Below are 12796 nucleotides of genomic sequence, written 5' to 3'. Positions count from 1 at the left end.
TTTTAGCCAAGCTAGGCAATTCAGCTGCTTACTCTCTTTCAGAGTGTTTCTCCTGCCTTCTGTAAATTTATTTATTTGCTTATGGTTGGCAGGTGAAGTTGAGTGGGAAGACAGGTCATTCTGCAGACATCATTTTGATAGACCACAGCCTTATTGTTACAGCACTAGGTGAGACAGTCATCAGGTAAGAATCCTGTTTTAAAACTGTTCTGGCTGCCCATTAGAAATGTCATCTAAAAGGTTTGTGGTCTGCAATGCACTGAGTATTTTTATTGAACTGCTTTGTGGGTTTGTTTTTTGTTTATTTTTGGTTTTCTTTGGTTTTTTACCAGTTAAGAAAAACTTCCAATATCTTCTCATTTTGTTTCTCAAAGTAAATAAATGAAATGAAAAATCTGTGTCCTTGCAGACAAAAACTAATTCTGTATATTTTCCTCTCTAGTTACTTCATTTTGTCAGGGAGTACTACCCAAATCTATCTCTTTCTCAAGCGCTGTTACTGATTTCTTCTGAAAATACACCCATTTGTGTTCTTGCATGAGAAAGATAATGACTTTGCTGTTCTTCCCATTGTTACTATCTTAGGATTCTTAGGATAGTCACAGCATCAGCAACAGGAAAAAAAGTGCTTGCTTTTAAGAATGTGTTTGTGTTGCTGTAATATAAGACAAGAATTTGTTACTTCTATACCTAATGATTTAAACTAAGTAAGTAAGTTAGTTTGCCATGCTTCTATGTTACCGTGTTTGTTCTGTGGATTTTATATTGTTTCATCTTAAAAAAAAACAAACCAACAAAACACAAAACAACCCCCTAAATCTTTTTCTTCCCTGTCTTTACTAAGACTTGTTCTACCTGTTTCCTCTAACTTTTGTTGGGGGGTTGGGGTGTTCAGTAGTTCACTTTCTTGAGCCTCTATCAGCTGCTATCAGAAAAAATCATCTGTTAATTTTGTGAGATTGTGATAAAGACCAAGTATCAAGAAGAAATATGTTTGATGACAATATTCAGTGCTAGAAAATAAACCTAAAGGATTTAAGTAGTCTGAAGGGTTAATGGTTAATCAAGGAATATTCTTAAAATAGAGAAAGAGGTGTAAGTAGGGAGAAGGAAAATTAGAACTAGACCTCACTTCGTTTCTATTCTATTTTTCTTGAAGTTTGGTTTGCTTCTTACTTCTTTCTTCATAGGAAAATATCACAAAACATGCTGCAGGTTAAAAAGTCAAAGGGAAAGGAGGGAGATTGTTAAGAAATTCACATTCCAGAGGCAGCTGTTGGCAATTTAATTTTAAAGATTGAATGATCTGGGCATTATGGAAGTAGCAAATTAATGCCATCTACAGTATCCCATTATTGATTGTGTTTAGCATGACACCTGTAAGGAAAAGCATTGTTAACACTCTTGTTTTGTTCTTAGGTTCTGGGATTTGGACCGAGACGAGAACTATGTGCTCTCTCCAGATGTGCAATTTGGCTTTGAGGGAGGGGAATGTATTAACTGTGTTTCTTACTGCAGTGCTAAAGGTGAGAAATAACATGTCAGCTGTGATCTCTGGATCCTAAACCTTGTCTTCAGTGCCCTGCATTCAATGCAGTATGTTCATCTTGTTACTGAGGGTTTCGGAAACAGCATGTGATGTAGAAATGTTTTAGTTCAGATCAGGAGTGTGCTTTTGAAGGTACAATGACATCATTTGATACTCAGTGTCTCAGTGCAGAGTTATCTCCTGGCACACAAGCTGAATTCCCTGTGATGACACTGAACTGGTCCAGGTACTCCTGTGGTCCACCTAATGCACTCCAGTATGTTGTGGTCATTCAGTCTAGAAGCCCACACTAGAGCTAATGTGAAGCGGAACTCACCAAACATGTATGGCATGAATGTCAGGTCCTTCAAACTGATGTTTTCTACAGAGCTACTTCTGTGCATCACCTTGTTTGCCAGTGTAGGCATAGCTTGTGTCTGCTAGAATGGTTTTCAATGATGACCTACAAAATGGAGCCTACAAAACCAACTATTCAAAAATAAATCATTAAAATTAAATCTGATATATTTAAAAGATAACTTCAGCTGGTAGCTTAGAAAATGGGCCTTGCCTTGTGAAACTTCTCCCATTTTGTCTCCAGTTCGGGACTAAGATGCTGGTTTGCAGTAAGGCAAAGAAATAGATGCTGCTAGAAAAAGGCTTCTCAGTACTGTATAAGCAGAGCTAGGCTGCTTGCTGCTTCCTATAATGTGGGTTTGTTTTTTGGAAGTTTAATGTACGAAATGGCTAAAAGGTTTGTGAATGGCAGGTCTCTTGGCAGCTGGTACTAACAAAGGGAGAATAGCTATGTGGAGGAAAGCCGCAGGGTCTGATCAGGGCACACAGGCTTCGGAGGGCAAGAAGTGGAAGCTCCAGGCACCTACAGAACTTGAAGGAAGTGTCACTCAGATAAAGGTAAGACAGGAAGGTGTCTTCTTCACAAGCATTAAATGAATAGATCATCTTTGTGCAATAGATCAGTATGATCACTGTCATGCAGATGTGTGCACCAGCAGAGGCTGGTTCTCCTTCAGAAGAAGGATGAAAAACCCACATGGTCAGTAACTTTGAAAATTGAAACAGTCAGATATGTTACCTGTTTGTAGCTATTCTGTTACAGGCAGGGTTGAAATGCTCAGTATAACACACTGAAATGCAAATACATCACTCTGTCTGGGAGAATTAGCAGTCATGGCATCCTTAAATCCAAACATCTTTTTTTTTTGTCTTATTGACAAACCCTTTGGATTCAGCACCCTGAAATGTTTTTCTGAAAAAAAGACAGATTGCCAGAAATGTCAAATTTACAGAAATTTATTAAAATAGAAAGGAAGGAAATCTGAATAAATGAATTATTTTATTTGTAGATAATTTTCTTTTTTAGTGACTTTCTCAACATAAAATTTGCTCTTACTGGTGGTTGCAGAAATAAAAAGATGCATTTATAACCAAATATTTTTTTTGTGGGAAGATGCACAATCTGAAAGGGAACGCTGTATTAGTACACACAAAATGATGTTTTCAGCTGTTTTTTTCTCAGAAAAGGTTTCTTTACTAGTTAAGTTTTTAGGTGTGACAGACTAGATGTGAATGATAAGTTTTCTCTTGCAAATATGCAAAACTTTACTTTAAAACACTTCTGCTATTTATAATATTTGTAATGCTGAAGGCTATTCCAATAGATAGCACTATAATATATTTTTTTTAACCCATTCTCTGTTAACTGTCAGGGTGCAGCATTTTAGTTTATTTGAAATATTTACCTTTGTCACAGGCAGCTTAAATGCTGACATTATATAGTTATTAGGATCTCAATACATGAAGAAGAGAAATGCTGAACATTAGAATTGTAAATTTAAATAGTTTTACACTAAGTAGCAGTTAACTTCTTTGACCACCACCTTTTTGCTAAAAGGCAAAGTTTGTTATTTTAGGTTCTCCAGCGTTTTTTGGTTGGTTTGTTTTTTATACACTATTACTAAGCTTTTTGGGGGATTTTAGTGATTCTTTTCTAACTTAGATTATTCTATTGCTTTGCTTTATGCGTGAGAACATATCTGTTAGTTTTTGGAAGGTGCCTTTCAAGAGAAAGTAATTTTATGTTTTCTTCTATTCTGTATTCACATAAAAATGGAAAGTATTTAAAAAGCAATGGCATTTGTTTGTCCTGTGTTGGCATATACTGAGTAACGAAAGGTCCAGGATATAGGAAATAGCATGTGCCATTAGTATATCATACATCTGCTAATACGTTGGGGGAAGGGAAGAGATATAGGTGCTTATGTCAGCATGAGCATTCAAGCATTCTCCGGATCACAAGATATGGGATGCTGTCCAGAAATAGCACCTTGTTCCCAATGTTTGTTAGCATAAACAAAAGCATTGCAAAAAGTTGTCAACGATCACTGTGCTTTTATCTCCTGTTATGAAGCTGGCCTTAATTATGGAAGCCCTAGATTATTTTTTATTGTAATCCCTGCATTCAAAAAAATATTTTGTAAAAGATTTTCAAAACTTTGTAAACTGGGGGGGTTTAGTCTGGAGAAGGGAAGGCTCAGGGGGCATCCGTCACTCTACATCTACCCAAAAGAAGGATGGAGCCAGGAGGTCACTGGTCTCTTCTCCCAAGTAGCTAGCAATAGGGTGAGAGGAAAGAGCCTCAAGCTGCACCAGAGGAGGCTTAGACTGGATATTGAGAAAAATTTATTTCCTCAGAAGCATGGTCAGGCGTTGGAACAGCAGCCCAAGGCAGTGGTGGAGTCACTGTTCCTGGAAGTGTTCACAAACCATGTAGATGAGGCCCTTAGTGCCATGGTTTAGTGGTGGCCTTGGCAAATGGTTGGACATGATAATCTTGAGGGCCTTTCCCAATCTAAACAATTCTGTGATTCTTTAATCTTCATAGAACTCACTGGAGGAGTTAGCTGGAACATGGAGATTCTTTCAGGAGAAGGGGAGCAGTGTACTTTTGGACCCCTTTGTTGATGCATGTGATTTAGCAGGCTTTGCTAGGCAGGGAGCTTGAACTGACTGAAAACCTTATCAAAACTGCAGAAAAGAATATGGCAATCAAAAAGAAACTATGCATGCAACTGGCTTTTACAGATTGCAGAGTTATTAATCCCTTTAAATATTTGATGCTATCTTGCAGGAATAAGTGTAAGGTGGTACCATAATATTTCAGGAAAGAAAAGTGGTTTTGATTGAAAAAACCAGCTTCTGTACTTAGTCAAAGGCAGTCTGCATAGCTGGGTAAGAGCATAACAGCTTTAAAAGGTAACAATTTCTAGTCATTTACTAGTTGCATTTAGAGAGTAGGACTTCGTATATGTATAAAAATGTTTATCCTACCCCTTGCCATCTGACATGGGACATTGCTGTGACTGTTCAAGATCTTAGATGAAATTGTGTGTTGTTTTTTTCTCTTCCCATTCTGTGCAGTGGGGCTCTCGGAGAAACCTGCTGGCTGTGAACACCACCAGCTCTGTGGTGATCCTCAGTGAGCAGGCCATGTTGTCTCATTTTCACCAGCAAGTAGCCATTGTACAGGTGTCTCCCAGCCTATTTAACGTAACCAGCTTCAGCAGAGGAACCACACACAATCTTCGTGTTGATATGAATGTTAATGGAATCTTCGCTACTGAGGTTAATTGTTTTGGGTTTTTATTCATTTGCTTGATCAATTGCCTAGTTAAGTGTATGGAGACCAATTTTATAAGTCTTTAATATAACCTCTCTTTGATATTCAGTTTATTATGTTATGGAAGTCTTATTATGATAGTAGCAATGATGCTGTGGTGGAGCTGATTTTTCATACAGCATAGTGACTTAGTAATTCTCTAGGCACTGACCAGGGAACTTCTAGATTACCAGAAGCCTTCCAACCCAAGATACAGGGGTACTAGTAAATGGTGGTGATTGTGTGGAAGGTCTGGCTCTGTTATGCATGAATTCCTGTATGATTCAAAAGAAACTGATTGTGTATATCCTTTTCCTTTTTTGATGGTTTTAGGATGCTGTAGTATTCCGGAACACAAAGCAAGTTACTGTCTTTGAGTGTGCAGGAGATACCTTCAGAAGTGCAGGTAGGACTTAGAATGATCAGAATTAGCGTGGTTCTCTTCCTCCAAAGTTATAAATACTCCTCACTCATGATAGCTGATGGACTGTGATCATATACACAAGTTGAAAAATATACAGCTAAGTCAAGTAAATTAGATTTTTTTTCTATTATTAATTTCCCCTAAAAATTTCTGCCTTGAGAAACAGGTTATTCCATCATTCCCATCCAAAATCTTGAGCTCTTTTAAGACCCATCAAGTGTTTCCTGTTTCTTCTTGTCTATATTTACTCATTTATTTTAGGACTTTCCCATGCTGAATAAACATACTAGTGCCACCTAGGTTTCACTAGTCTCTAACACTCATGAAATAATTTAAAAGCCACTCTTCTGACAGAAATTCCTTTATCATTCTTCAGTTGTAGTTCAGTGAATGAAGGAATGAATTCTCCTAACAAAACCTCACATTGCACTTGTCTCTTTCCCTTCCTTCCTCCCTCCCTCCTCCTTCCTTCCTTCCTTCCTTCCTTCCTTCCCCCCCCCCCTTCCTTCCTTCCCCCCCTCCCTCCCTCTTCCCGTATCAAATCTTTCCCCTTCCTCTCCACTTCTTCTCATGGGCAGAGTGTACAAAGTTCTTGTTTTCAGTAGGAGTCCCAGCTTTTGATTGTAGTGGAAGAATGGCTGCAACACCAAAGAGTTTAAGAATCAGTAGAGACTGATGGATTGACAGCTGTATTTGGTGCAAGATAGTGAAAATTTAATGCTTTAAGTCAAAATTCCATTTCCCCCCTGCCCCTCTGCCCTTTTTAAAAATCTGTTTATTGCAATGATGGCTTTATTACGACTGTTCCAGGCTCTTTCCCTTGTGACTCTCCAGTTCTGTCTGTGCATGGAGAAAACCTGTACACAGTTGAGCCATATCAGGTCCAGGTCCGTACGTGGCAGGTAAGGGCTGATGAAACCATGAACTGACAAATAAACTCTTGTTTTCAGAGATTGCTTTTGCAGCTTAAAAGTTAAGTGCATGTTCTATGAATCTATTAACTATCTGTCTTAGAAAAAATATTTTATTTCAGCAGAAATATTTTTGATATTTTGTGTTCTTTAAAAAGTCTGTCACTTTAAACACTGTAACTGAGAAGAATCAGAATTCTGTAAGAAAGAATTCTGTAAGGAATGGACTTTAAGAGGATCAAAATCGCAAGCAGGTTGAATATTTATATTACTGACAGGAAGATGAACATACCGAATATGCTTATAAGATAATGAAAAATATCCTATGCACATTCTGTGCCTTCTTGCAAAATCTTTTGCTTAGCCTTTGTAGCCTCTGCTAGTCAGGGAGAACCAAAAAGAGAAATCTAATTGTTAGAGTTCTGTGATAATTTTATTTAGGAAATTTATATATTAGGAATATATAAATTCATATATATAAATATATAATAGGAAATGTTATAATCAAGGATGTGTTGGATTTATCACAATAAGGACTGATTTCATTCATATATTTATTTTTGCAGCTGTGTACTAAAGGACCTTCAAGTACTTTTATTTCTGTATCCCTCTTGATTGGAAAAAGTTGTATTATTAAAGTAGAGATTGTTGCAGGATACCTCTAAATGTTAATTTTTTGGGGGGCTCTTCATTCAGTTTTCAACCTGAAACACAGGTTGCATTTATAGAGACGATGTCTGTAGCTCCTCTCACTTTGCTGGCAGTGATTTGTCTAACACTGAAGTTCAGCCTGGTGAACTTGGTGACAAAGTAAGTCCCTTCTCCTTTGACTCTGAACACACAAACCTGTGTTACATGTTTTTTCTCAGGGGACAGTTAAACAGCTGCTGGTGTTCTCTGAAGCAGAAGGGAATCCATGCCTCTTGGATGTCTGTGGAAATTTCCTGGCTGTGGGAACTGATCTGTCGCACTTTAAAATCTTTGATCTCTCTCACAGGTATTAATAAGCCTTTTAGAAACATCTGTTTGTAACTGAGCATGCATTTTGTGGGGAAGGGGAAATCTTTGGTTGGTTTTGGTCTGATGAAAAGTGATAACTCCTTTGAATCTTGAGATTCAACATGTGCAGCCTATGTGAACTGATGGCCTATCCCTAAAGCAAGGGAAGAGACAATTATTACATAAATCATGGTATGAGTAATAGTAGTAATGGTAATAATAATAATAATATTTAAGGATATTGTGAGGGATATGTGATGTGTGCATTTGAAAGTATGTGGAGATTTTATGGAAGATGAAGACAAGAATGTCACATGTTTCTTCTGATAACTTGTATAAGACTTATCTCAGAAGAGTTGAAATAAAAAAACAACAAAAAAACAGGTCTTTTATCTCCTCATAAACCAACAACCTTGACTCAGTGTATCAATGGAGGAAGTGACCCTAGAATTGTGGACACTCAGTTCTTCCTCCTGTTTAGTTTAAGAGTGAACTTGACTTTGTTAAAACTTTTCTGTGTGTTCCCATGCTGACAAACTCCTGTGGCATAAAAAAATCCAAGACTGACATGATCTTCAGTTTGGTAATTTACCTGCTAATGTAATTTTGAAAACCCGAAAAACCTCAGGAGTCCAGTGAATTATGTTCTTAACATATTGTCACCAGAGGAATGCTGAAGGCTAGTTACTTGCCCACTTGGAAACTCATTACCTGTGTTGAGGTCACACAGATTCTGCATGGGGCACAATGTGAAGGTTACTGGATTTGGGAAGATTGTAATTAGCACAAATATTGGATTATGATGTTTGATAGTGAAGAAAAAGTAGCTCAAATCCTGCACATGATGTTCAATTTTTTATGGCTAGTAATGAAAACCAAATGGTGACACTATAGTGCTCTTTAATTTCAAAGCACGCATAGTTGGTGTAGAATAAATGAGAGGTCTAAACATGCAACCCAAGAATGTTATTTTTACGGACTCAAAGTGGGTTTTTTTCAAGGGGCTGTATTGTGGGTTTAAATTAGTGTCACTTCTTTCTGTCATATTCTTTTGGCTCATGAGATTTGTCCTCTGTGGCTCAGTGATCGCTGGGTTTGTGTCTATACCAGCAGTGAGATTCTTTTGAGATAATATAAGCTGTAGGCACATGAGGGTGGGGAAGGGTGGGTGTTAAGCATGTGAATGATACAGTCTTCTGAACTTATGTACAGAGGGAAAGTCACCCACTAATATGACATAAATAGAAGCCCCCAGTGATATTTCTTTATTTCTGCTCCACAGTGTGTTCTCCATACAAAGAACTTTTATGTGTGGTCTGTATTCAACATTCATGGTACTGTTCAACTTACTAATGTAGGAAAAACAGACCTCAAAATTCTGCTAGGATGTTCTTGCTGGATAGCCCTGTTTGGGGAATTCTGTAGGAGCATTGACGTTTATTCTTGCTTGTTCATTGAAGAACAAGTGTGTCATTAACTTTTTCCTGAAAGAAAGGCAGTTGCAGCAGTTCTCTGGAGAGGGAGATGGAGTCTGGGGCAGGGGTGTCATAAGGTAGAAATAGTTTGTTTTTAAAAGTCTTACCCATCATGTGAAAATCTTTTGGCTCATGTATTGCCAGTTGCTTGTCACTGATTTAAGTTTATGCCTTTCCACAGAGAGGCAAAAGTACATTGCAGTAGCAAGAATTTCTCCAAGCTGTTTCCTGGCCTGGGAGGTATCGCATCTGTCAAGTGCAATGCTAATGGCAATAAAGTCAGCATCCTTGTTAGCAAGGTGAGGCAAAGCTCTTCACTTACTACCCTAGGACCTGACCATCAGTTAAAAGACTGGTGCAGTTCCAAAAGATTACTGAAGACCCAAGATTAGCTTCTCTGAAATAAACCTACATGTTCCGTGCAGTGTATTCGGACTTGAAATGTCATGTCCAAGCTTCTAACTAATCGGTAAAATTAAGGTATGTTATGTGAGAAGAACAACCCCTCAGAAAAGGAAGGAATATTTTAGGTACAAAAGCTCTTTGTAGCATTTCAAAGAAATCAAAGGCTAACTTGCTAGCATAGGAGAACAGCAAGAAATTTTTTAATTATTTCTTCCAAAGAATATTCTTGTGTGATTACCAGTAAACAAAACTGAGAGCATGAATCACATGAGATAAACAGTCCTCTTCTTCTTTTTGACTGCATGCTTCAGCAATTTGTTTTCCCTTCTTGTAGGCGGATGGGAACATTGACTCCAAGATCTGTTTCTATGATGTTGAAATGGACAAAGTCACACTCTTTGATTTGAAGGCTGAACAGGGAAATGGTAGAAAGAAACTTTCTTCTGGACAAGGGATTGACAAGTAAGAAGCTTTTATTTCAAGAAGTATTACTTGTAGATTTAAGATAGGAATCTGCCCTATGAAGATAAGCAGCACCTTAAACTGACATTCCTCTGTCTTTGTGTAGGTACTTGTACAAACGTAATTATTTTATTTCTAAAGAATTAATTAAAACTGGTGCATTGTATGTCAATCAGCCTGCATCCCTGTCTCTTCCAATATATGAACTAGGAGGTGTCAAATGAAGGTATTGAAAGCAAGCTCAAAATATGCAGGACAAGGCAATTCTTCAGACAACACACAGCTGAGCTAAGGGATTCCTTGCCAAAGGAAGATACAGACTGTGAAGGAGGGTTCATGGAGGTTTTGGACAATCCACAGAAGAGAAGTGCAGTGGGAGTTGTTAGATATGTGGAAGACATAGCTGGCTCAAAGGTCTCACATGAGGAGGATTGGGTGTCGAGGGGGTATGTGTAGAGTTATTATAGGACCGGAATAAGGATCCAGATCTTAAAATAAAAATCTTGGAAAGCTACTCTTCCATGAAGAGTTTACGGGGTCAGAACTAAAAAGAAGCATGTAGAAGCCCCATCTAGGAAAAAGTTATTTTTGAAGTCCAATACAGGATGTTTTTGTATGGATAAAAACCTCAGAAAATGTCTATTCAGAACTGACAGCTTTGTTTTCATACAAGCTGTTCTGTGGCAAATACGTTAGAATTCCTAGTATCAAGGCTTCAAAATGCAGTGAACTAGGAATTCTTATGGAAGTACAGTGGAACGCTGGAACACAAATTCCTTCTGTTTTTACAGTATTTTTTCTGACTGTATTAAGAAAAAAAGTAGTGTTAGACTAGAAGCTGGTTTGATTTTTTAGGAACTGTCTTCTTTAGGTCTTGAAAGAAAAAAAAAAGGATTTACTTTCCTTAGCATCGAAAGTCAGAAGAAACTACCCAGCTCATCAAAAGCTAAGAACACTGCCTTATGTCTTGGTCAGTCATGCAAATAGTGAAATAATGAGTAGTGAGGAAGTTGTTTTCAAGTGTAGTATCCTGTGTAGCCCAACAGAGGCCACCAGGAGCTAGTGATGCTTTTTCACAGATACTTGAATGCTGGATGGTGCTGGTATGAGTAATCCATTTATCTGTGCTTCATTTTAGAGTATCTTGAAATTGGAGTACACTCAGCAGAAAATAATAATAATCTACACTTCTTCCCCTGCTCTCTCTCTCCTGAAGCAGAATCTAAACACTCCCTATTTTTTTTACGCAAATCCTGTTTTTCAGTTTGCAAGTAATTTAGTTTGAATTCATGGCATGGAAATGACATGGTATATTTCTGCATCCCTTTGGATCTTTTCCTTAATTTGTCTTCCAGCCCTACTTCAGTCCTCTCCACAAAGTCCACCCTTCAGTGGTGACAGCAAATAAGAAAAATATTATGTCTTTATTTTTAAAATTTGACACCTATTTATAGTCTGTATTTTGTCATAAGGATTCTAAGCCATTGTTAAAACAGTCTGGTTCTGTATAGAACTCTGGAGTTCCCCTCCACACTGCGAAGTTCAGCAGTTCAAAGCATCGATTGTGCTGCATGCCCAGATCTCTTTGCTGAGCTCTCAGAGCGAGCTCTGTTGCCTGCAAATATACTTTTTTCCCCTGTCAATTTAATTACAGTTGTCTAGTTGTGACCTCTTATAACCAGTGTTTAACTGGATATGAATGTGACAAATCCCATGTGAACATACCAGAAACTCTACTGGTTATCTAAATGCACATCAGTGTATTCAAGCTCTCTTTTAATGCCTGGCTGGGCATTTCTAGCAGTGCTGGCAATAAGCACTCTAAAACCCAGAAGAAGACAGAGCTGAGGTAGTCCTCATGTTACAGTACCTACACCAGTAACAGTCACTCAGATAGATTGTTTGAAGGATGTTCAAGTATTTCTGTAGGACACGTAGTTTCAGTGGAGGCAGATTTTGAGTGTCTATTTGTATTTGTGGTAGTGCCATCTTTTTTCTACTGAAATGCTTTATGTTATATAGTCATGGTTAATCTATACAGAACAAATTAAAAGAAGCATTGACATGTATAAAATGTAACGAGTCAGGAAGATATATATGGTTAATGTTACAATGCAGAGGTAACTGATGGTCATCTGAAAAATTATCCTTTGGTTAGTCCTTTATTTACATTCATGCACTGAATGGGCTGGAATTATTTCGCTTTCTCACTTTCTACATTTTTTTCATCTTTTGATAGGTCTGTTGTGGAGTATCCAGAGTTGCACAATCACATCCCTGCTTGCCATTTCTGGGACCAGAGTGAATCAAGACTTTTCGTATGTGAAGCAATTCTTGAAACAGGCCTAGAGTCTCCAGAGCAGAAGAAAAAACAGACAGAAAGCACAGTATGGTCTTTTTGTTTTTTTGTTTGACCTTGCTTTACATGGAGTTCTCCCTGTCCGAGTAATAAGTCATTGGTCCTTCATTAAGGGTGTGGGAGTACATAGTATACATTATATTGTACAAAAAAGAGCAGTGAAACTATGTGTTTGGTGTCTGTGGCTTCAGGCACAGCTTTCTGTACCTCAGCTCTCTGATTTAACCCTAGCTTGCATGCAAAGAAAAGGAGGTGATTTTGAGAATGATCATAAATGCAAGACTCTATCAGGCCTACAGTTTTTCAGGTGACATTTTTGGTGAGTTAATTATCTAGAGGTTTGATACTTACTCTCTTTTTTTTTTTTAAATAATGCATATTTTAGCAGCAATAATTAATTTAGTAGAGTAACAGGGACTCTACCATTCAGGTGAACAGTGAAGTACACTTTTCCCACCCAGTTCTTACCATCTTCTGCTTTTCTGGACAGACATTGTACATTTTTATGGTAGTTTCCAAATTTCCTTTACAGTCTTTTTTACATTAGAAAAAAG

General features: G+C 37.7%; 1 protein-coding gene across 3 annotated transcripts in view; it reads left to right on the top strand.

The window, feature by feature from the left end:
• The window catches only part of IFT140 (intraflagellar transport 140), a 77919-nt gene that overhangs the window by 15018 nt on the left and 50105 nt on the right, over positions 1-12796 (top strand). For all 3 annotated transcript variants that reach the window (XM_062626677.1, XM_062626676.1, XM_062626675.1), the window contains exons 7-16: positions 93-184; positions 1420-1526; positions 2298-2443; positions 4970-5173; positions 5541-5613; positions 6442-6533; positions 7412-7539; positions 9198-9315; positions 9756-9883; positions 12123-12270. In XM_062626677.1, the coding sequence (XP_062482661.1) occupies positions 93-184; positions 1420-1526; positions 2298-2443; positions 4970-5173; positions 5541-5613; positions 6442-6533; positions 7412-7539; positions 9198-9315; positions 9756-9883; positions 12123-12270 (1236 nt within the window). The remainder of the gene's footprint in view (positions 1-92; positions 185-1419; positions 1527-2297; positions 2444-4969; positions 5174-5540; positions 5614-6441; positions 6534-7411; positions 7540-9197; positions 9316-9755; positions 9884-12122; positions 12271-12796) is intronic.

This window comes from Pezoporus occidentalis, unplaced genomic scaffold (genome assembly GCF_034315485.1).
Source record: "Pezoporus occidentalis ecotype Australia unplaced genomic scaffold, CSIRO_AGI_Poc_V1 ctg297, whole genome shotgun sequence".
Taxonomy (NCBI): Eukaryota; Metazoa; Chordata; class Aves; order Psittaciformes; family Psittacidae; genus Pezoporus; species Pezoporus occidentalis.
The sequence above is the reverse complement of the archived record's forward strand: the minus strand, read 5'-3'. Positions and strand labels throughout refer to the sequence as shown.